A 26,198-nucleotide genomic window follows, 5' to 3' on the forward strand; every position below is an offset into this window, starting at 1 on the left:
GTCCGCGACTTTTTGTGACTCGTGCCTAGAAAAAGCTGTCATTGTGTCAGTTCGAGAATAAATTATTGAAAATAAACTCTGCGTTTCACTCTTTAGTTCTAATTGGGTTTTAGACTTACGGGATTGCAACTAATTCAAGTCGGCAAAAATATTTAGGGACATTTTCTACCACGACCCAAGGTGTCAGTAATCGGTGATCATTATTATTTCAAAACCAGTTCCAAATTGTCCCGGGAAATTTTCCATCTGAAATGTCAACCGTTTGTCCAAAATTTGATTTTTTATTTTAAATTTATTACCAAATCGCTATGTAAACCAGATAATTAAACGTAATCCTTGGCACAATTCAAACCGTTTTTTCGGTCAATGTTTTGCCTCCTCAGAACTTTATGGATTTGTTTTCACCCACGTCTTTTTACTGTACACATGGTTAGTAAAACAATTGAATTTAGCTTGTTCCACAACCAACATTGTTTTGGCGATAAATTATATTTGGTAACCAAGCAAATGCAAACAATATTTATGGAAGATTGGATTTTAGGCTACTTTTTTATGCTTTTATTCTTTGAGTTATGTTTTTAAAAAACAGTTTGACTCTGCGCCCCCCCCCCGCCTCATACCGGAGCCATGCATGTTTACGGGATTTCCTCCCACATCTAAAACTTACTATTGTTTTAAATCACCTTGTTATTGGCGCTATTGTGTTCTTGGATGTGTAATTGAGGAAGTTAAAATAAAAAAATAAAAAAATGCTATGTTTATTTCTTCATTGTATTGAAGAATAAAAGAAAACATAATTAGGCACTCTCCACTTTTCGAATTTCAATTTCAAACCGGACAATGTTTTGCGCTCACTGTCAAGCATAACAACAAATAAACAGCGCATGAGAGAACACTCGTTTCAAAGGAGTCGGATATAGTGGCATTCTTACGGTGAATGGCATCCGCATCAGTGAGTTAGACATGTTAGTGTAATTTCACACGATGCTCTTTAATACTGTTATGTCGATAACCTGATATTGAATTTTATCGTCGAGGCTTCATACACATCGAGGCTGTGCATAGCGGAGTCTCGACATAGAGAGCTGTGACACCGGGGGAAGATAGAGCAGTGAGCACGGCGCGGATCAAGTCAACGCTAGCATCACACAATAAACACCGTAACATCTCTGCATAAAATAAAATAATACAAAACGTGTCTGGGTGTCCATGCTGTCAGCGAACATGCCTAGGATTCCTCGTTGATCATCAACAGCCAAGCCCCGAACGTGTGTACAGCTAGATACTACATCACAAGGTTTCATGTTGGCCTTATCATCAAGTAGAAGGAGAAGACTGTTAGTATTATAGAGACATTGTGGATTATTACACTTCTGTTGGTGTGTATTTGATATTATATCAGCTCTTCAAAATATCTGTCAAAATATCTAGAATGGAAGTTGTTTATCCGCGATATTGGAATTATTGAAAATCTACGACGCACATCATTATGAACTATATTATTTTAAACGTGGTCAGCCCGGCAGTCGGAGACTGTGATTATACCTGAATCCTGAATCTTCTGGGGGTAAACACAAAGGAGTTGACTTGTCACAAATGAGTGGACTTGGGGTTCTCATTTCAAGGTGAGTGGATTTTTAAAGTTGTAAATAATTATACAGTTGTAAGTTAAGCGACAGAAATTATGTCGGAAATTAAAGTGCAGTAACTTCGAACACGTGCATGCGTACAGGACACATGCAGTAATTCAAGGCTACCCGAGTAAATGCCATGATGGGACATATACCAAGAAAGAGAATTTTGAAGACAATTTTTACGGCTTATCTTAAAGGACTTGGGTTGAGCATTGTCTTAGTTATTCGAGATTGAGAATGGAAGAGGAAATCTGTTACTTACTGGAGTGTTATCATTTTTAAATGAACTAATCCATCCTTTAATTGGCGCTTAAAATAAGAATGACTGAATAAAAATATTATTTTTTTAATCATGACCTGATAAAGGTAACGTCATAATCATATTAAAAAATATACATTAATAAAATAACAATCCTTAAACATGGTTTTATTCGACTCTAACCATTTTGCTTCATGGTCTTAAAAATAGAACAGTAAATAAATAAGCAAAAGAATAAACAAACTTAATTAATAGGTAATTAAATATAAATACATATATATTTTAAATAAATAAACATCAATTCATGAGGGACCTACTGCAAAAACTCTGGTGTCGAAACCAAAATGTGTTGAAATCCAAACACCAAAACTTTGTGTAAATTAATTGAACAACAGTGTTCGTGATGTGAATTGACACCATCTTTCATGTAGCTCAAACACCAACAACTTTAATAGGTTACTCAAAGGATTTTGGGTACTTTTTGTAACACAAAATACAATGTTCACAGACTTACATTAAACTTACACCGTTTGGGGATAATGGTATTAGAACGCTTCCCTTCAAATGTTACTTGCTGAGGTGCTGTAGTTTTTGAGAAATGAGTAAAACAATGTAATGAAAATACGTTTTACATGCTAAAATAATTATCGTCTCATGATCACTAAGACGACAATTATTTTCATGACAATGTTTTACTCATTTCTTACAAACTACAGCACCTCAGCAAGTAATATTTTCAGGGAAGCTTTCTACTATAATAATTATCTTCAAACTGTGCAAGTTTAATGTAAATCTGTGGCAGTGTGTTTTGTGTTAAAACAAACAAATAGCCTGACAGTCAACTGCTGATATTATAGGCTTGGCTAAAATAACAACATTGACTTGCCAGTCTTTTGGGTATTTTTTCTCCTTTCTTTGTTTTGAGAGATTGCCTAAAATCACAAGGCCTAAAACGGCCTATATTATTTTGGTAAGGGCTATACACACTTTAACTGATTTTGGCTGTCCCAAATCAACTGCCACCAGGGGCATATTGCGACTTACTTCCGTGTCTCAAACATCCTCTTCACAATCCATAAGGATGAAGGCATGGGTGTCATCCACTAGGAGCCTGGCTGACGGAGTAGTTTACATGTAAACCTTCCTAAGTTGTCACAACATTTTGTATATCAATTTAATCGTGTGACTTGAGTCCTCAAAATAGTGAATCAAAGATAAGACGTAGCTGCTTTGCTTGGTATAGTTCCGTCACGGACAAATCTGCCCGCTCCTTCTTAGGGTGAATTGAAGTTATCTCTTTGTGGGGGAAGGAAGTATGGAGGGGGGGGGGGGTGATCTCTGAAGAGAAGTCATGCTTGTGTTTGGTATCACTGTGGCAAACTGAATTAGTCAATAAATCCACAAGGTATGAATTCATAATGGTGGGAATGATCGGATAGCGGAAAATATTAATTTCTTTTTAGGAACTGCAGCATTGGACACTGTGGTGTAGGTTGTGGTATACGTTATGAGTAACGTATATTTCTAAAAATGTAATTATATTACTAATTTTTCAATCCTTGAAAATGTGATAAAAACAACAGCAAATTGAATCAGATGATTCTGACTGATGTGTAAATTAAAAGCTGCTTTATTTGCAGGTATATGTAGCTTGACATTGTCAAAAACTATACCGACTGGCAGCTTTTGAGTTTGATATTAATCATCAATAACAGCGTATTCTTTCCTGAAATTAATTTTGTTTATCCCTTTTTGTCAAAATACCAGTAGGCATATTGAATTTGTCGTAATATTTTTGGTTTTGGTCTTTTAAAAGTCTTTTTTGAATCTGGTCTAGTCAATAAACAAATTCTTGTCCACTCCAAATTACAAGCTACAATACAAACTATTTCCCGTCATTTAGAATCTACAGGGCAAAATTTCAGAGAGCTGCTTAAGCACAAAACTTTGCTTAAGCAAAAAAATCCTTGCTAAGTAAAATCAGATTACCGGCCAAGACTCCACTCAATTGTTATGCTGAGTAAACAACAGCTAAATACCGGTCACAAGCAATGTGGCATACAATTTTGGCCATAGTAACATGTGTAAAATAAGCGAGCTATTTTCGTGCTTGAGCAAATGTTTTGCTTAAGCAGCTCTATGACATAAGCCCCTATGGTCTTTGCAATTACATTTAAGTTGCGCACGCGTCTCTCTTGACCAACCGATAGTTTGTTGTATAGTTGTATTTATTTCGTATATCGGATAAGATAACAAGTACAATAATGCACAGTGATTTGGTAAAAACAAACATTTTAAAAATACAGCAATTCGCAATTTAAATACAGGAAGGAAAAAGAAACAGCTGATGGAGCCCGTAGTATTGCCTAAAAGAAACAAGGCTCCCATCGGAAGCTGATCCCAAAGAAAAATTTTGATACCAATTTCGTTGTTACCAACATGATTAGATAGCTCAGTTAATCCGTGTGTGATAGGTTCAAATCCCACTCTAGTCGATTTGTCTTTGTTCAACATCAAAATCAATTCATTGTGACATCGATTTAAATATCCAAAGAGTAAAATAAAGGGGGCCCGATTTCATAAAGCTTCTTAAAGCAGAACCAATGCTTAACAATCGTTTACCAAGCAGAAATGAACAGGATACCAGTGTTACATTGTAGGCCCCCCTTTAATACATTGTTGGCTTATTGAAGCCTTATTCTGAAACGATGTTGTGCTTTACCACTTTTCTTTTTAATTGGGCCCTGGATTCAAAAAAATTAACAAAATAAATGAGAAATAAATAACACAAATTAGACAAATTAAAGCACAATAAATATAATAACTAGTAATAGAAAATAGGGCCTTTACTTCATAATCCTTAGTACGTCATGTTTCGCAGTGCCAAAAAAGAAAAGAAATGAATATTGTACACAAATGGAAAACACGTATTTCGCAATGACAAAAACAATTATTGAGATTTCTCATTAAGTAATTTATTAGAAGCGAACCTTTAATAGGTTAAAAGGCAAGGTACAAAGATTAATTCTCCACAAGCAATACATATTATTTGAAGGGGATTGGAAATAATTAAGTTAAAAAACCCTCTCTATATTACTCGGGCCTCTTTCGACCGTCGTGTGTGGTAAAAACAAGAAAATTAAGACGAAATCCACAGTAAAGGGAAAACCATTCGAGTCGGTTCAAGCTATAGCCATGTCTTTTGGAGAGCACTTACCGGGACATGGGAAGTATTATTTGTATTATAAAGAAAATACGTCGGAAACACGTACAAAGCCCTGTGATGCACTCACTGTGTGGAAACTCCTTTGTTCTGTAAACACTTCCTTTGTTTTGTACACTTAAAGGAAATCTTCTTCGTCACTGTTAATAATGCTGTGTGGGTGTGTGTAAGTCCACATGGTTTTTCAAGTCCCTTTTTATTTTGGCTACTTTTGTTCTCTGGTCCTAACTTTGTATATAGCGCAAAAACACACACACAAACCTTACGGCTTCGGTTGGTGGGAACCAAATCGTTCTATTATTCCCTTTTCGAAAAAATCCCTGCAGGGTCCAGGTTAAACAAAGAACACCCTTGTGAGGTCCATTCTTTTTTTGAACCCCCCCCCCCAAAAAAAAACCCCCCAACAACATAAGGAAGCTCCCATTATTTTTTACGCACACACACAATCCAAAAATGCATCCTAGCGGGGCATTCTTTGGTTCTCTCCCTTTTATTGTCCCTGCACTTAACAGTTTCCCATAAGTTTTGTACACAAATTTCCTTGTGTAAGAGCACCCCATCTTTAAAATTCCTTACGGGGAACCTTTTGTTTTCCCTGTTTTGTTTTGTCCTTGTTCCCCATAAGGTACCGAAAGTGAGAGCTGATTGCAGTTCTCGCTACAGAAGACCTTGTTACTAATTATAAAACAAGTTTTTTTTTACCTGGAACTTCATACAAAACTTTCTCATTTTGCTCCGCAAACCTACACACAGAAGCCCCCCCCCCAGGGACTCTGACTATTAATCGCAAATACAACAAGTGTAAAAAAAATATTTACCCTATCTAGTGCTTGATTGATATTGAAGCTATATAAATACCTTATTAAAAATGATGTATGTACATATGAATCACTTTAATATAAAATTTCAATATAATGTCGTTTTCAACCAAATGATAACCAAAATATTATTTCAAATAAGAATAAGAATAAGAATCGTTCGTCACAGATGGGCTACAAGGACGCAAACACGGATGTACAAAACAAAACACAATATAGGTCTGTCGTTTTCTATAAATAATGAATACATCTTGAATGTCAATACTTTCTCCTTCATTAATCTTAAACAAAAAGTTATTGTGTCAATCAAACTCCTCTGGCAGCCCAGGGATATTAATCATTTTTATATCATTCATGGTCCATATTATTACAATAAGTACTTCCGTAGAGGTATGTTATTAAATACTCATATGATCCCAGTTCCTATTATGTCTGCTCTTCGACAAGTAGATTATATCGTCCTTAAAGGCAATGGACACTATTGGTCATAACTCAAAATAATTTATAGCATAAAAACTTACTTGGTAAACGAGCAATTGAGACCAGTTGACGGTATAAAGCATTCTGAGAAATAACTCCACTGAAGTAACATAGCTTTTGACCAAGAGGTCAGCTTCTTTCAAATACCCAAAATACTTCAGCTGAAGCCCTTTGTTAAATGCATCTGAAAGCACAAAAAGTTGCGAAACAAGGATTTTTAGGTGTTCGGCTTTTAGCCGAAAACCTATTGTTATTGTTAAGTTTTTTTTTTTTTTTTTTTTTTTTTTCTCCGTCTTCTTCTTCTGCCTGAACGTTCTCCGCCAATTTTGAGAAAAACTGAAACTTGTATGAACTTGAAACTTCTCATGAACATCAACCTCGGTGAGTAGACGGCACCGCAACTTTTTTGGAATGGTGACGTCATTGATGACGTCATTACGTTAAATAAACGTGAAATAAACCTTAAATAATTAGAAAAATCATATCTTCAAAACCAAAAGAGCTACGTTCAAGATTCTTTTTTTACATAAAACCTCTTATAAAGATCTACAAATGCGGTGCACAACGTGACCCCATTTGACCTTTACTTCCGGTCGAAACCGGAAGTTAAAGTAACAAATCATGTTATTTTGGGCTCTAGAGCCTAAGTGAATAAAAATATGAAAAAATGTCCAATGCATAAAATTTTTTTAAACTCAAGAGCATTCTAAAAATATAATGTGTGACGTCATAGCTACGTCACAACGAAAATGGTACACGAGGTCGAAAAAAAAATTATTTTGCTATCTCAAAAAATACAGCATGTACGGACTTGAAACATGAAGTATTAAACAAATCTTACACAGGGTGTGACCCCATTTGACCTTTACTTCCGATCGAAACCGGAAGTAGTAGTTTGTTTTATAAAAAATCGTATCTGAATAATATTATTTTGTGTATTAATATAATAACTTAATTTTAAGGCCCTTCGACGATTCTACAAATGTTTACAATGTGTGACCTCATTTGACCTTCATTTCCGGTCGAACCCGGAAGTATAAGTTTGTACATACAAAATTGTGTATCTTATTAATGAAACGTGGTACATTAATAATCATTACATCAATTTTGAGCTCTCTGGCAATTCTATATGTTTTGCACAAAGTGTGACCCCATTTGACCTTTAAATCCTGTCAAACCGGAAGCTGAAGTTTACTATGACAAACCTTCATTTCTCCGTCTTCTTTTTTTTTTTTTTTTTTTTTTTTTTTTTTTCTCCGTCTTCTTCTTCTGCCTGAACGTTCTCCGCCAATTTTGAGAAAAACTGAAACTTGTATGAACTTGAAACTTCTCATGAACATCAACCTCGGTGAGTAGACGGCACCGCAACTTTTTTGGAATGGTGACGTCATTACGTTAAATAAACGTTAAATAAACCTTAAATAATTTGAAAAATCATATCTTCAAACCAAAAGAGCTACGTTCAAGATTCTTTTTGTACATGAAACCTCTTATAAAGATCTACAAATGCGGTGCACAACGTGATAAAACGCTTAGAAAAAAGGTTATTTAATAGCTATTCACTTTGTTTTCACAATAACACACAGCATAGCTCACTATCTCCCCAGTCAACTAAACTTAAAAAGTGATGGCTCGTTAATTCAGGCCAGAAATCCGAACACCTCGAATTTGTTATCAAACAAATTCTTATGTCTAGTTTTCTCTCATTATTCTCTTGCAACTTCGATGACCAATATAGTTTGTTATTGTATGATATGTTGGGATACACCAAGTGAGAAGACTGGTCCTTAACATTTACCACACGGGTAAGTCCATTGCCTTTAAAGGGGGAAGACATCATTGGAAGTTTGAAGAGTAGTGTTATTCTTGTTCTAAACCTTAATTAACGAATGTTTGTAGTTTGCCGAATTCCCTCGATGGGAAGATCAGCTAAACAAACAAACACACAAACAAACAAACAAACATACATACAAACAAACAAACAAACAAACAAACAGACAGACAGACAAACAAATATAAGCGCTGACCCTACCTTTAAATGCATGGACACGTACGTATGCATAAAATATGCATAAAATAGCAAAACAAATTGTGAAAATTTCTGCACAAATTCGTCATCGAATTGCGAGAGAATAATTAAAGAAAAACCACTCTTGTTGCATTAGTTTGTGTGCTTTCAGATGCATTATAAAATGCTTCAGCCAAAGTTGTTTATGCTTATCATCCGTACTGAGTTACTTCAGAGGGAGCCTTTTTTCACCATGATTTATATTTACAACAGCTCTCCATTGCTCGTTACCAAGTAAGTTTTTATGCTAGCAATTGTTTTGAATTAGTATACCAATAGTATCCAGTGCATTTAAATGTTCACCGGGCGCACATGGCACATCCAGTGCTTTGTACAGACAGAATGAGCGGTTATAATTGTCGGTCGAACAAGGTTATGCGCCATTTTATGTCACACTAGTCTGTCAGACGTGTCATATTGGAATCAATACACCGGTTATAGTCCATGTATAAGCCGAGTAGAGCAAACCGTATCATACCGTCTAAATCAACACGCGTCCACAAGCACATTCAGAAAGTCCTATAATAATTATAGAGGACTGTAACATTAAAGGAAATTTATTTTTACTGTGTAGCGACAAAAATAATGCGAACTACCACTTTATAAATAATGTATACATTGTTGTGGTTTCAGAAAAATCCGAAAATATACTCAGTTCTCCAGAGTTCTCTATTAAAGAACAAACTCTACCTGGCAAGTAGACATCACACACACACACACATGATGCATGGTGTTACCGATTACAAAATAATAAAATATTGATACCTCACCATGCAATGCCTGTTGTTGTTAAGTAAGCCCCTGTTTTGAATACATTTTGACACCCCAGTCGTTTTTCCAAATTCGAGACCTCAAATTCAAATATTTTCAAATACTTTTCTTTGCTTCTATTCATACACAAATGTGTGTTTAAAGGGAAGGTACACGTTTAGGAGTTGTCAAAGACCAGTCTTCTCACTTGGTGTATCCCATCATAAGATAAAATAACAAGCCTCTGAAAATTTGGGCTCAGTCGGTCATCGAAGTTGCGAGAAAATGATGAAAGAAAAAAAACACCCTTGTTGGACGAATTTGTGTGCTTTCAGATAGGAATAAAGACTTATAGCTAGACTGTCTTTTATTATTTTAGTGAGAAATTACCTCTTTCTCAAAAACTACGTTACTTCAGAGGGAGTTGTTTCTCACAATGTTTTATACTGTCAACAGCTCTCCAATGCTAGCTACAAAGTCAGTCTTTAATTAATATTTTGTTTTGAGTAATTACCAAACGTGTACCTTCCCTTTAAAGGGACACACCGGCTGAATTGAGCTACTTGGGATACAATAGACTAAGATATGACTTCAAAGGTCTTCCAGGAATAGAGAAGAGCAGTCCCTAAAAAAATCATCAAATTTAGCCGTTTTCCCCCAAATACTACTTTCAGAGGCTCCCTCTGAAGTAACGTAGTTTTTTAGAAAGAAGTAATTTTCCACGAATTTGATTTCGAGACCTCAGATTTAGAATTATTTTGAGGTCTCGAAATCAAGCATCTGAACGCCCACAACTTCGTGTGACATGGGTGTTTTAACTTTTATAGTTATCTCGCAACTCCAACGACCAATCGAGCTCAAATTTCAGAGTTTTTTATGCATATGTTGAGATACACCAAGTGAGAAGACTGGCCTTTGACAATTACGAATAATGTCCAGTAAGACTGGTCTTTGACAATTACCAATATAGTGTCCATTGTCTTTAAACACTGTTTTGTAATGAAAAGACTTCATACAACATTGAAGGGATTCGGTTCAAGTAGGTAGAGGAAATAAGAAAAGACATCATCTGCCGACAAAACTGCACTTTTTGTGATAATAACTAATAATAATATGTTTTTCCTGTTCTCTCTTGTGTGAAAAACCCAAAGAAAAGGCTTGATAGTTTCCTACTTCGCTGAAAGAAATTCTTTCGAAAAATAATCACCCAGAAATAAAATGCAATTAAAGGAAGTTCCATCAGGAAGTATTTGTACACAACTTGCCTTCAATACTGAAAACATATGACGTTGGAACAGCTTTAGGACAAATTGAACGTGGCATTTGAGCAAAGGGACAATAGTACTGTCTAATCTTAAAATAGCAAGAAGCAACTATGACAACAGCGACTTCTGAAAGATATTTATTGAAACTGACGATGACGGCCGAATAGAAAACAAAATCAATTTGTTACGTTGAACGAGACAAATTAATTTATGTATACACACGGGATGTATACTGGACCTGAAGCATTTGATGAGTGTTAGGTTACGATGTACATGTATATCTTATAATGCATCATGCATGAAAGCAAAACACAATCTCGGTTTAAAAAAAAGGAACGGAGATGTTAAAGACACTGGACACTTTTGTTAATATTGGCAAAGACCAGTCTCCTTACTTGGTGTATCTCGACCTATATGCATAAAATAACAAACCTGTGAAAATTTGAGCTCGATTGGTCTTTGGAGTTACGAGATGACTATGAAAGCAAAAAAAAACCTTGTCACACGAAGTTGTGTGCTTTCAGATGCTTGATTTCGGGACCTCAAATTCTAAACTTGAGGTTTCGAAATCAAATTCGTGGAAAATTACTTCTTTCACTTCAGAAGGAGCCGTTTCTCACAATGTTTTATACTACTAACCTCTCCCCATAACTCGTTACCAAGTAAGGTTTTATGCTAATAACTGTTTTGAGTAATTACCAATAGTGTCCACTGTCTTTAATGAAATATTAATTTAACTTTGATTAAATTGTTTTTTGTGTGGGAGGTTTTTAGTTTTACCATCGTGTAACTTTGTTATGTATTATAGTTCATGTTGTACATGGTGCGTGCCCATGTTTTGTTTTATTGTTGGGATCGCCTAAACTGTTAAATATTTCGCTTTTTTATCCTCGGACCTGTTCTGTGTAGTCCTATTTATATTGTTATTTTTGTGTACGTACCTTATGTTTGCTTCATGGGCCCAATTTCATTCAGCTTGTGTTTAATTCTAAACTTTGACTCCCATAAATGGCCGGCCGTGTTAGTTCGCGACGTAAAATGAAAACCGTGCAATTTTGAGTGATACTTGTGTGGATCATTATATTCTACATTTAAAACACCTTTCTATCCATATGCATTTCATAACAATAGGTTTCAAACGCTTTTCATAGACCAACTCGTCCGATCCAAGGCAACGTGTTCATTTAAACAAAACCGTCAGGAAAATGTTTGAGGATGGAAAAAAGGGGTTTTGTCTGTCGTCTCAATTATGATCTTCCATGACATAATTGAGTTAGGGTATTGTATAAAATGATAAATTGTTATAACTGCATCTTGCCTTGGGCCACTTTGCAGGTGACTGCTTCATTTAGGAATGGCAGATCTACTAGCCTTGACTCAAGGCTCTTGACACAAGCCGCAGCTGTTTCGGCTTCGTTGTACCCCACGGTATATGTGTATCAAGTACATGCATGCAGTACCGTGCTGTTCGTTGTCCAACGTGTGTGCGGCACCTAAATGTAGCCCGAGCCCTAAATGTAGCCTGACCTAAATTTAGCCCCAAACATGTACCTGCATTTAGGTCCGGGCTACACCTAGGTACATGTTTGGGGCTACATTTAGGTCCGGGCTACATTTAGGTACATGTTTGGGGCTACATTTAGGTCAGGCTACATTTAGGGCTCAGGCTACATTTAGGTGCCGCACAAACGTGTGATTCAAGCTTCGTGGTGATTTAAAAGCAGAGAGCCTTGAGACAAGGCTATGGGTTGTGTCGATTTCACGTGGTGTATCGCAACCTTCCATAAAAACGTTTAAGTTCAACAAAATGTTCAAGTTAAAGGACATCTCAACACTAGTCAGTAATCCATGGCCATAGCGTGGGTTAGCGTATAGGAGGTCATTTTGACATTTTGATTATGTACATCTCAATTTCCCAATAAAATAGGGCAGACATAACAGAACAATCGACAGCTGCATCTGAAGTGCAGCTTCTTTTAAAAAAATTTCCATGTACAAATCTAAACTTTAATTCGAAAAATGCTGCTGTAGGATTAATTGGCATGGTGTAACATCGATGAAAACTAAATTCGAACATCTCATTTTCTCTAATATTATGTATAATATATATATAATGAATAGGGTAGATGGCCTTAGCTTTCGATCCAATCCGGACCTTCTTCAGAGGCATAAAACAAGTACAAACAAATACATATCCATTTATAGAAAAAGAGAGGGGGAAAGGGATTAAGGGAAGGATCCAGAAAGAAGCGGGAAAATAACAGCCAATCAAAGTTTCTATTTCAGAGACAATATTGGTGGCTATGAACCAATAGGAGTGAAGTGGCGAGGACAAAGGATGTTTAGAATGAAAGGATGGGTTACTGGACCATAAAAGTGGTAAATGTATTGTTCGACAACAATGCAGGGAGACATGAAAGGGTAGGATTAGAGAGCAAGTTGCATCATGATGCAACTAACAATGGTCAATTAATAAGAATAGCAAGATCAAAGGTATGATGATTTTAAAAATAGGTATGAGGGACCTGTGTATAAAATATATATATATATATATGTTTTTTTAGCGACAGTTTCTTTGGTTTTCGTGAAAGCGAAAGGGACGCATCCCTTTGTCAAAACACCCTGATCCCTCTTTATTAATAAGTCCTCGATGTCGACAGATAGTCACGCCCACACGAATACCCTCTTAGCATACGATTTAAAGACACTGGACACTAATGGTAATTGTTATTATTCTCATTAGGTATATCCCAACATAATGCATAAAATAACAAACCTGTCAACGATTTTGCAAGAGAATAACACAACAAAAATCACCCTTGTTTCACTACTTTGTGTGCTTTCAGATGCATGATAAAACGCCCAGCTGAAGTATTTTATTATTTGAGTGAGAAAGTACCTCTTTCTTAAAAACTATGCTACTTCGGAGGGAGCCGTTTCTCATAATGTTTATACTATCAACAGCTCTTCATTGCTTGTCATACCAAGTATGCTAACAATTATCTAGAGTAACTACAAAAGGGGTGTCCATCGTTCATTGGAAGAGTCTGCTGCTATTTGCCTACGTTGACTATGCAAGTTTCGCGCGTATTCGAACATTTTCGGACCACTCTTGTGCACTGAAACAAACTCACGCACTCTATAACGGGTCACAATATTCAAATTCGCATGAGACTTGAGGTTACAATACAAACGTTTTCTTCCAAAGTTCGTGAAAGGATAAAAAAATATACGGTTTTTGCCCCCCCCCCCCCCCAAATAAAAAATGTATAAAAAAATGCTGGTGTAAGCACTTTATGTGATGCACCATATACATACAGCGACAAACCTGGTGAGATCAATCGGCCATCTGGGTCACGAGAAAATGGTGAAAACCGATTACATTTTGTCCATATCATCAATGCAACAAAAAATGAATACAACGCTACTGAGCGATAAAATCCAAACGCGAAATTAATATTTTTCATCAAACATGACGTCACATTACATCAGACAGAAATATTTCAAGGGATTATTTCTACTATCATCATCATTATACCGTCTAAGTTTTAAACACCCTGTGAAAAATGTCATTACAGAATTGGTGTGAGTAATCATCATGTATGAGATGAATTATCTCGTGTTACACCACCCAGCATAAAGTACGGTGTTAAATAAACACCGGGCGTGTAAGTTATGTTTTATACAGTGGTTTTGGCTGTCCTGTGCCATCTGCTAACGTACCCAGTGTAATAATATTATGTGAACCACTAAACCTAAAGGGGAAGCACAAACAACATGTCGTGTTTATTTATTTTGGGCGAGTGTTTTTATAGTATAAAAAAAAAACCATAGAGCTGTTTCTTCAAACAAAACACATATGTTTACTTTAGTTTTAATTTGTCAATACTCAGGTTATATTTTGTCTTATAGTTGCAAACTGGACGACGGAAACTTTTGGTTAAAGCAGTAAACACCTAGTGGCAAGGTGGGGGCTTGATGCCCCTTCGCTTCCCGAAAAGAGATTTAAACAGTCATCATTCCAGAATACTCGTGTTGTGAGGAGGAAGCTATATTGCCCTACTATGTGTTTCAGTTATGAATACCAGTAAATACCTACTTACCACCAGCCAATCACCCCCTTTTCCACCTCAGAAGACACCCCAACCATCCACAACCGAACCATCACACAACCCTCCCAAAAAACACTACTCCTCCAACCATCCACTACCCAACTACCACCCAGCCCACCCCAAGACGCACTCGCCACCCAACCACAACCCAACCTAACCCAACCCAGAAGACACCTGAACCATCCACCTACCACCCAACCACCACCCCTAAAAGAACGATAAGTGCACCAACCATCCGCCCAAGCAGTGCACCGCCCAAACCCATCACCACGCTAAACCCGATCTCCGTATTAAGATTTATAGGCCCTGCACCATTCATCCCCAACAACCTTCAGAATACAACGTTGCAAATCAAGTTTCTGGAAAGTGCCTCTGAAAAAAAAATACACGGATATTTCTAAAAAGCCCCCAGCAGGTGAAAAAACATCCCTAATGAAAAATGAAGGTTTTGTTGTATTGAGAGCGGGTATCGCATTCGACCGGTTATTCATCAGTCAGTCCAAGCCATAGAGGTCTAGAGCCCATGTCAAAGGGATTCTCTGATTCTGGATATCAATGGCAGTGTGTCATTTAATTCTAAAATTAACCATCGTGGGGAAATGCCACCTGACTACGAACCTTGTTTCCTTTTCAACAAACCTGTATAGAAAATAAGCTTAGACCACGTCAGAGATGCAACACAGTATAGTCTTCAATTAAAAGTATAAACTACCCCCAAAAATTGTCAAATGTAGTTATATTACGAAAAACACCATATTATTAGGGAGGTTTGTGAACGTGAACGTGAACGTCAAAATCGTGGTTTTTTTTGCGTGACGTTTTTTGTTATTTTTTATGCAAGTCGCCTGACACACAAGGCCTGAAGGCCACTTCAAGGTGTGGGCTACAATTATTTTTTCCAGAGGCCGTTGCCACCTACTCATAGGGCTGAAACAGGGTTAACCCCTTTACAGTCCATACCACTTTGGGCTTACTTCATGCTCACGTATGACGTCTGCGCGTCCGTACGTAACTGACGTGCAAAATGGAAACTTCACGTATGGTAAAAACGTGTGATTTTAACAACACATTTTGTGGACGTTCGAGTTCCTCGCTTAACGTTCAACTAAACCTCCTCGTAGCGTCATTGAAGTATTATGTTTAGAAGGCAATGTATACCTTTGTTTTTTGAACCGTTCGATTGTCTTGAATCATATATAAATGTAGGTGAATACAATAACATGAACCCGTACAAAATACATGTCAATGAAGCGTTACCTCAGTAGCGCTTCTAATATATTCAAACTTAATGGGATAACAAGTGATATGTTTTTATACAGACGTAGCATATCGAAGTGAAATAGTTATCAAAACGTATTATACTATCCAAAAGCTGCTGTCCTTTATACCACGTAAGTTTGTACTGCTATTAATTTGTCAGAATCATTACCAAACGACACACTCTTTATATTGCAGTATTACAGCATTGTTATATTATTATTTATATTATTATTATTTTACTTTATTATTATTTTAGTTTTGTAAAATGTCCCGGATCATTCTCTCCTACAGCTTTTTTGTGTTATTAGTTATGCTTTAACAAATTATGTTTACCAAAACAAGGTTTACCAGCCAAACTGCTATGTCAAAAGTACAATTTGTGACAGGTATCCTGCTCATTTCTGCTTAGCAGAAAATTCTTAAGCATTGATTTCTGAAGCAACTCCATGAAATGGGGCCCTGAACACGAAGCTCGACATCCGCACCTTTACGGATCATACGCGGATGACTTCGAATATACATCTGTTTTGCAGAGCAGACATTGTAGCACAAAGAAAATACATCGAGTCAATAGGTTGTAGCTAATGTACGTGGGACAGCAAAAAGCATTCACCTAAAATCACGTGGGCACTATGTTAATTTGTGTATAGGACTGGATTTATTTTAGCTCTTGAATCCGAGTGCTCTTAACTTGTTATTTCGTACCGTGAGCTGCATAATTTATGCATGTAAAGGTGGAGTTTAACAGTTTCAGTTTAAGGGCACAGGACACCTTTGCTAATATTGCAGAAGACCAGTGTTCCCCCTTACATTATGCACACAATATAACTTTCTGTGATTTGTTTGAATAAAATTGGTCATCGAGGTTGCAAGAGAATAATGAACGAGAAAGAAAAGCTACCATTGTTGCACAAAATGTGCTTCAGGCCTTAAGTCTTTTAAAGGGAAGGTACACGTTTGGTAATTGTCAAAGACCAGTCTTCTCACTTGGTGTATCCCAACATAAGCATACAATAACAAAGCCTGTGAAAATTTGAGCTAAATTGGTCATCGAAGTTGCGAGAAAATGATGAGAGAAAAACATCCTTGTTGGACGAATGTGTGCTTTCAGATAGAAATAAAAGACTTCAGGCTAGAAGCCTTTTATTATTTTAGTGAGAAATTACCTCTTTCTCAAAATCTATGCTACTTCAGAGGAAGCGGATTCTCACAATGTTTTATACTATCAACAGCTCTCGAATGCTCCTTCCCAATATTTTGTTTTGAGTAATTACCAAACGTGTACCTTCCCTTTAATATTTGTGTGCGAAATTACCTCGTCCTCAAACTACGTTACTTCAGAGGGAGCAGTTTCTCACAAAATGTGTTATACTTATTTAAAAAAAAACTCTCCTTTGCTCGTTATCAAGTAAGTTTTTACGCCAACAACTATCTTGATTGATTGCCAATAGCGTGCAGTGCCTGTAAACTTGTGTGAAATCATACAACACAACATCCCTGTAGTATAAAGTTGATTCTTCTCATGCACACCATGCAAAGTTTAAAACACCACTTTATATCAAAAGCACATGTTGTGTCGTGTTACCTGTGGTCAACTACATATCATAATACTGATAAGGTATCAGACTATTTTCGACTTTCTATAGCCCCGATTGATTGTATTGATAACGAAACGCCAAAAAGCAAGATGGCTCAGCTTGCTTGACACCCACCCCCACATACGCTGATTTCTCACAAACTATTTAAAGACCCTGGACACTATTGATAATTGTCAAAGACCAGTCTTCTCACGTGGTGTATCTCAACATTATGCATAAAATAACAAACCTGTGAATATTTGAGTTGTCGAAGTTGCGAGAAAATAATGAAAGTTAAAACACCCATGTCACACGAAGTTGTGCGCTTTAAGATGCTTGATATCGAGACCTCAAATTTTAACTCAAAGGAAAATTACTTCTTTCTCGAAACCTACCTCACTTCAGATGGAGCCGTTTCTCACAATGTTTTATACTATCAACCCGGCTCGCCATTACTCGTTACAAAGTAAGGTTTTATGCTAATAGTTATTTTGAGTAATTACCAATGGTGTCCACTGTCTTTAAATAGATTTTCAACGTTGCCTCATTTAACTTGATAGGTTAGATGGCCAGAGGGGAACATTTTTGCTTCTTCCCGTAGTAGGCCTAATATATTCCTTCCACCAGGATCATGGCGGGGCACTGTAACATATCTGTTTTTGATGATATTGATCCCGCACGCATCAAGCTTTCTAAATACAATTTCTGTTTTTAAAATCCCTACCCCGAACCCTTCATATAATTATATTTTACCCCAATGCCTCCCCATCGTCCATTAATTAGCACAAGTCAATACTGAAACAAGTTATCCCATAACGTGGGAAAGTGAGCACGTGAACTCGCATGATGACGTCACTCGGCGGTACGGTTCACCGAACTTTAGAATACGTCATAATTATGTGACGTCAGATATCTCTTCGGTTGCCTTCTGCATTCCATTTGACAGCTGAGGAAGTCTTACAGAAATTGGCTGACACATACTCTTTCGTCATGCCATACTCCAAGATGTGCAATTGTAATAATTTATGGTAGCATAACTTGTCATTTCTGGAAAGGGGACATGAGTTGATTCCTCCTAAACATGGAGGCTGAATAAAATTAGGTTTGCGGTAACACCATGTGTGTATCTACTTGCTGGGTAGACCATGTTTTTTTGAAAACTTGTCTCGCTATATATCTTCAATATGTACTACCGCGGATTATTTTTTTTTCGGAACTAGGCAGACTTGCAATTCTGAAGAGAACTATCCTACCTTATGGCTACCCTGTGGGCGGAAGGTGGGAAATTGGCTGGGACTACTACTTTCGCTTAAAGTCACCTGGAAGTGGTATTTTTGCAAAATAAAGCTTTTGTCCCTAATACATGTGTTTTGTTGAGTGGAATGTGAATAAACAGTTAACTAAGGTTTTAAAAAATCAGTTCTTATGTTATTTACAAATTTAAGAGTAGACCCTGACCCGAGAGGGCGCTGTTCGTGACGTCAATCGAGGCAGACTTTGCCTGTAATGCGTAGAGTAAACACAATTGCAAAGTACATGTACGGACCAAGTCGTGAGTTTGTACGTTTCAAAAAAAGTTTTTTTTTTTTTCCGGCAATGCCGACCAGGTGTATTGCTGCTGAATGCAGAAAAACACTTTTTGAAACGTACCAACTCACGACTTGGACGTACATGTACTTTGCACGTGTGTTTACTATACGCATTGCAGGCAAAGTCTGCCTCGATTTACGTCACAAAAGGGGTAGGCGAAGTCAGCCCCCCAAACAACTTTATATATTTTTTAAACATATAAATCGTGGCAAACAATTACTAAAAATTGTTTTATTGTTCGTAAGCACATACTCTTATGTTTGAAAGATATATTTCCAGGCGACTTTAAAGGGTCTATGTACTTTTTGTAGGAAAAAAAAAAACAATGTCCATATATTAAAACACAATGTCCACATGTTTACACTAAACTTACACAGTTTGTAGATAATGATAATAGAAAGCTTCCCAGAAAATATTACTTGCTGAGGTGCTGTAGTTTTTGAGAAATGAGTAAAACAATGTCATTAAAATAGTTTTCGTCTCAGTGATCATGAGACGAAAATTATTTTAGCATGGGATTTGTAAAAACGTATTTTCATGGCATCGTTTTACTCATTTCTCAAAAACTACAGCACCTCAGCAACTAATATTTTAAGGTACCCTTTCTACTATCAATATCTTCAAACGGTGTAAGTTTACTGTAAATCTGTGGACATTGTGTTTTGTGTTACAAAAAGTACCCCAACCCTTGAAGGTGATCGAGACAAGTTCTCAAAAGAACCTAATCTAACCAGAAAGATAGATACACACATGGTGTAATACCACAACACAAAAGATCACCACGCAGTGCTTCAAATCCCAATACTTAAAATCCCATATGAAGAAGAAAAAACACAGCTGCATTACTCTTTAAAGCGAAAGATCACTGTTTAAAAAGATATACGAATAGATACCAGTCAACAGACATTATTTCGATCATAAATACCGATGAAATATACGAGGAAAAAACACATTCGAAGAACACTCTAAATAACTTGTGTTAGCTCTTTAAATCCACTACATTTCCGTCAAACTAAGAAAAGGTCGAGGGAAACAACATTCACAGACCCCACGAAATCAAGCTTGCATGGTCTGATTACCGGCTATACTGCAGAAACCTCAAACCATTAACACAATACAACCCTTTACTTAGACCGCTGGACTGTTGGAGTGGTTTTTTCTTCATTCCATCTGAGAAAGTACTGGGTATAGTTGTAGCAAAGTTAAATTAGTCATAAAAGTGCTTCTAGCTTGCATCCATTTCTGCAATAACCTGACTAACTACCCACCACTGAAAGGCATGGTGACTACTCAAAGTTATTGTAAGCAAGCCATCAAAACTTAATGTTTTGTAACAAGCAATGGAGAAGAGCTGTTGACAGTATAAAATATTTTGCAAAACGCCTCTGATTTAACGTCTTATTTGAGAAGCGGTAATTTCTTATGCAAATAATAAAACAAACTTCAGGGCTGCTGAATCCCTTTTTATAGGCATCTGAAAAAAACATACATTGTGCAACCAGGGTGTGTTTTATTTCAATATCCTCTTGCAAATTCGATGACCAATATTGAGTACAAATTTTCACAGATCTTTTTATTAATTGATATAAATGTTGGGATCACCAAGTGATGTTACTGCCTTTAAAATATAAACCACTACGTTGTTGTTATTTTTATCACTGATACATGACCATGTAGTTGGCGAAAGTTCGACAGATTTTTGTTGATTGTTGTTGTTTTTTTATTAAACAAAATGAAACAAGAGTTTACCATGTCACACGTAAGCAGACCACCAGATTCATATTATGTAACTGGCATCCTACTCATGTCTGCTTAAAGGTAGTGGACACTTTGGTAATTGTCAAAAACTAGCCTTCACAGTTGGTGTATCTCAACATATGCATAAAATAACAAACCTGTAAAAATTTGAGCTCAATCGGTCATCGAAGTTGCGAGGTAATAATGACAGAAAAATAACCCTATAGTCACACGAAGTTGTGTGCGTTTAGATGGTTGCTTCTGAACCTGAGGCCTCGAAATCAAATTCGTGGAAAATTACTTCTTTCTCAAAAACTTCATATATGGCACTTCAGAGGGAGCCGTTTCTCACAATGTTTTATGCTATCAACCTCTCTCCATTACTCGTTACCAAGAAAGGTTTTATGCCAATACTTATTTTGAGTGATTACCAATAGTGTCTATACTGTCTTTAAATTAGTAGACGATTGTCAAGCAGCATTTGTTTAAGGTATTGAGGCCAGGGCACTTATGTTAAACACAATGATACTAAATGCACCATACAAAAACTATGGTTATGTTATAGTTGTATGAAGCACAGTCCAACAATATCAATTAATTGTATCGCTCTTGAGCTCTGTTACAAAACAGACAATGGCGACGGTGGGATGATTCACCGTTGAATCATATTTTATTGATTTGATTTTGTGCATGAGGCAGTGACATGTGTAATTAATTATGACATAGAAAGCACATGGCCCTAGACTCTAGTGTAAATTTATGTTATACAATTCCCCTGGTGATGGAGAGGAAAGTATTTGTAACCTTCTGCTTAAACGAACGCTGCAAAATTAGTTTTTGCTATTAACACAACAGTTGCTGGTAGTGTAAGCACTTTGTGTACTTTAAAAATATAAACTGACAAACCTGTAGAAGTTTGAGATCGACCGGCCACAAGAAAATAGTGAAAAACCGATGCATATTTTGCATGACATCGATTCAAAAATACAATTAATAGAAACGGCTCCCTCTGAAGTAACGTATAATTATTGAGAAAGGGGTAATTTCTCACTCAAAATAATAAAATACTTATGCATCTGAATGCACACAAAGTAATGTAACATGGTTGTTTTTTTCTCTTTCATATTCTCTTGCAAATTCGATGACCATGTGAGCCCATTGTTTTTACTTTGTTAATAATTTATGCATGTTGAGAATGGGATATATACACCAACTGAGAATGTTTGTTTGCCAATTACCAAAGGTGTCCACCGTTTGAATAATGATAGAAAAAAGCTTCCCTGAAAACACTACTTGCCTAGGCGATGTAGTTTTGAGAAATTAGTAGAATAATGTAATGGAAATAATGTTCGTCTAAGTAATCATGAGACGAATATTATTTTAGCAGGTAAAAACGTACTTTCATGACATTGTTTTACTCATTTCTGAAAAACTACAGCACCTCAGCTAGTAATATTTTTAGGAAAGCTTTCTACTATCAAACGGTGTAAGTTTAATGTAAATCTGTGGACATTGTGTTTTGTGTTACAAACAGTACCCAACTTCTATAAAAGGATTCAATATATCTTTGGTATTTACTCCAAAAACTAATGACCATGGAAACTTATACTTGGTGAAGAGCACTGGGGAGCTGTTTATAATATGCAACGGTTTTGAGAGATAATTGTGCACAAAATAATTTGAATCTGAGAAAGGCTTCAGGCATGAAGCCTTTCTCATGCATCAGTAAAAAAACACTTCCCAACAGAATGTGTTCATCTTTTCTCCATTCATTATTTTCTTGCAACTTCGGTGACCAATAATTGAGCCCCTAATGTTTACAGACTTGTTGTTTTATACACCAAGTGAGGATACTGTCACCGTCGATTTCACGGAATCGAACAAAACACAAACTCCTTAATATTGTCCTGTTGTTCTCATTTAAAACCAAACAGCAGTAGCGCTATGAAGTTGTCATGGGTTATTTGTTTGCATGATGTATTTGTAAGATAACAAGTAGATAGGAATGAATGAATACAATCTTCCCAAAATCACTTATTGGGTTTAATATTATTTTTCACAAAAACTTTTCATAACCTTGCACTGTTTATATTTGTTTGCAGATGTGTAGGCGTATGTGTCAGACACAAGTGAAATACTTCGTGATGATGTAGGCCTGTGTGACCCCATCTGTGTGCCTTCGCTATAGGTTCATTCATCGCTACTCATCCGTCAAAATCGTCATGATCCGACCACTGTAATAGACAGGACAATTAAACGTACTGGACTAGTGTTCAGTCACTCCCCTCAAGCGAAAAATATTTTTATTGGAAACTGAATTGACCGGAATTCTGCTTCTTTGTACCAATTTGGCGCCCATTCTTGATGTTGTTTTGATGCGCCCTTTACGTCGACATCGTAGAGCTAATGGTATAATTTCATGCGTATAGTGCCATTGGAGCATTGAAGAACATTGAATATCTGTGGTACTTTCTCTATGGTTGGAATTGCATCTTTAACTATTGAAAGTTTGTTTCCCTTCGGAGTGATAGATCAACCATTGCATTGTTGAGTTCACGGTGAGAATGATTATAAAGATGATTCAGGATGGACTATTTTGTCAAGCTCACTGGAGTAACTGTGTTGAAATATGCATTAGATTGAGTGGAGTAGCAGGCGTGTTTAGCGACATGTACCGCTGCAGTCACGCAGTCACGAAGGTGTGAGGGAGCTCAGGAATGCCCCTGCAGTTTCCACTCCAGCCTTCTAATGTCGGCTGAGGCGTTAAGGCGAATCGAACAGACATAACACCATGAAAAAGAGAACGAAATACACGGACATTTCCCGCTCAGACGTGGAGCTACACGATGGGGAAAGCTCGAGTGCGGCAACGAGTAGCCAGAGCGCGTACCAGAGCACGAGTAGCATGCCGGCCACTCGGCTCACCACGGCCGGTAAAGTGGTGGCCGCGCTCCGCAATGGTGATCTGGAGGGACAGGTCAGGAACTTCGGCCGTCATCTCAGGCGCCCTGGACCCGATGACCAGGTGGTGTTAGACCAGCTACTAGACGGACTGGACGATCTCAGCTCCGTGGATAAATACTCGTATTGCCGTGTTGTACAACGTCTAGGGGAGACTCTCATAGAACACTGCTTAGGATACTTGTGCACTGATGTTGGCAACCCCGATGTCTGTCTGGATCTAAAGATGCAAAATGTGCTGAGAATTCTCTGGATGTCTTGTCTTTACACGCCAGCATTGCAGAGAATTGCTCATGCTGGAATGGACCTCATCCCAATGATGAACAGACTCATCTTATCGTGTCTCAGAACATCAGAGAATCTCAGAGAGAATAAGACAAACAGTAGACACGAACAAGAGAGGCAGCGTAAGATAAGCCGGGAGTCCATGTCGTCAGCGTCAGAGGATCTTGTTGCACCTTCTTACAGTATGAGCAGCATTGTTGTATCAGCCCTCGCTATTTCCTACAACTGTCTCTATGCATCGAGGGATCGTGAAGTCATGGTGGTGTGCTGCCAATGTGGATTCATCCGGACCGTGGTGAGTCTACTGAGCCGTACTAGGAACATAATCATCGGTGAGGTTTGCCTGAGAATCCTGGATCTAATTGGGGAGTGTGGTGGGAACACGTCCACGGCACTCCTGAAGGAGTACCAGGTCATGAAGGAGGCGAGTAGGCTATGGCATTACATGGTCCGCCGTGATATGATCACCAAATCAGGGTTCCTGGTGGCCGGGTTGATCGCCCAACTCGGAGGGAACCTCCGGCACGGGGATGGCACCTACAACTGGCCATGTAATCCAGGGACAGGGAACAAGCGAACAGCACTCTTCCGTACCCCTCACCTCAAGATGATCCGGTGGTGTTCCTCCCCCGGATGCGGTCGTTCCGAGGAGCAGTCAGGCCAGAAGTTCCGACTGTGTTCACGGTGTCGGCTAAGCCGATACTGTAGCGAGGACTGTCAGAGGTATCACTGGAACCGTGGACACAAAGTCGAGTGCTTCCCGATTCTGTCGAGGGATCATAGCTTTACTGTGGAGGAGGAACAGAGTTAACGTTTTGAAAGCGACTATCCTCAAACTCAAATCCCAAAAGGCACAATTTAAACACGCATTGTACATGACTGTGTCCCCCTGTGTTGCAACGGTGTTAGTCAAAGAGGTGTCTGGGTGCTTTTTATAATTTGATGGACTCGCTGTATTATGTAATTGTGAAGGTGAAAACGCTGTTTGCGTGTTAAACAGTGTTTTTGTCTGGTACAATGACGTGCTATATCACAAGTTACCACTTCCATTTGAATTCATCAGACTATAAAGAGACAGTTGCCATGTCACATGATTCGGGACAAGCTTTTTTATAAGAGACGACGAACACACATTTTTGTGCATAATTCTGATTGAATGTTTATGGTACAATGATGCCAATGGCTTTGCTCCTATTATGGAGGGTGGTATTAAAAAGCTTGTCAGAACCATAAGCAACATCTCTATAGTCTGAGGATTTCAAATTGAAGCAGACGTCAATGTAACAGACCGTATTCAACTATAACTCGCAAATGGCTTATTAATATGCTCCTCGTGGTTCAACTTAATAATTAAGTTTGGGGATTCCCCTTACGGAACCTATGACACCCCCCCCCCTTATCATGCCGCAATGTGATGTGATTGAACAGGTGTTGCTTCCGCAAAAAAACAAAAAAAAAACAACGAACGCAATACTTATCAAACTATTAGCCAACGTAAACATGTATCCCCCGAATTCTGCTCTTCCTCAACAGCCAAATTTTGCACGCAATAATGACACAGAGATAATGAGATGGGAGACTTTTTGGACGCTTGGTGGCAGCAGACTTACCAGGTAAAATTCATTGTTCTCGGTCATGTGCGCACGCTCAGAACTACGTAAACAATGGAAATTTACCTTGTAACTCTGCTGCCACCTAGCGTCCCAAAGTCCCCCATTGTTAATTATTAGTGTAGAACCCAGAATCCATGGAATTCCCTTTGTTGTTAACATAATCATCCACCTCGCTATAAAGGGAAATTTACACCGACGGTCTAAATTGTTTACTTAATGTACATTAAAGTTCTGTATAAATATTTTTCATTGAAGTGTTGATTTCGTTTTGCAGGTTTTACAAAGTAAATAATAACACCAAGGGATAGCCAATTTCTTTTTGTAAATAATATTTTAGCAAAGTTCGAAATCACGCATTGTGTCCACCAAGGTTTAACAGAAAAATCATTATGTATTGGTAGATCGATAAGGATGGACCATATTACACTGATATTCTTTCAGAGATATTACTTTATTTAAAGACAGTGGACACTATTGGTAATATTGTCAAAGACAGTCTCCTCACTTAACATAACAAACTATGCATAAAATAACAAACCTGTGCAAATTTGAGCTCAACTGGTTGT

The 26,198-nt window shown here is 37.5% G+C and overlaps 1 protein-coding gene across 2 annotated transcripts; it reads left to right on the top strand.

The window, feature by feature from the left end:
* The first annotated feature begins 1,029 nt into the window (after window positions 1-1,029).
* Window positions 1,030-25,876, top strand: LOC117307358. Of its 2 annotated transcripts, none has more exons than XM_033792086.1 (2): window positions 1,030-1,625; window positions 22,876-25,876. In XM_033792086.1, exon 2 carries the CDS (start codon window positions 23,565-23,567, stop codon window positions 24,828-24,830), a length of 1,266 nt encoding a protein of 421 aa, XP_033647977.1. In that variant the 5' UTR covers window positions 1,030-1,625; window positions 22,876-23,564; the 3' UTR covers window positions 24,831-25,876. The 2 variants fall into 2 exon arrangements, with proteins under 2 accessions (XP_033647977.1, XP_033647978.1); XM_033792087.1 differs by having other exon boundaries at window positions 22,884-25,876.
* The last annotated feature ends 322 nt before the right edge of the window (window positions 25,877-26,198 follow it).

This window comes from Asterias rubens, chromosome 2 (assembly GCF_902459465.1).
Source record: "Asterias rubens chromosome 2, eAstRub1.3, whole genome shotgun sequence".
Classification (NCBI taxonomy): domain Eukaryota; kingdom Metazoa; phylum Echinodermata; class Asteroidea; order Forcipulatida; family Asteriidae; genus Asterias; species Asterias rubens.

What these genes read in the sequence shown, in the direction of transcription:
- LOC117307358 (XM_033792086.1), top strand. Translation starts at nt 23,565, where the DNA reads ATGAAAAAGAGAACGAAATACACGGACATTTCCCGCTCAGACGTGGAG.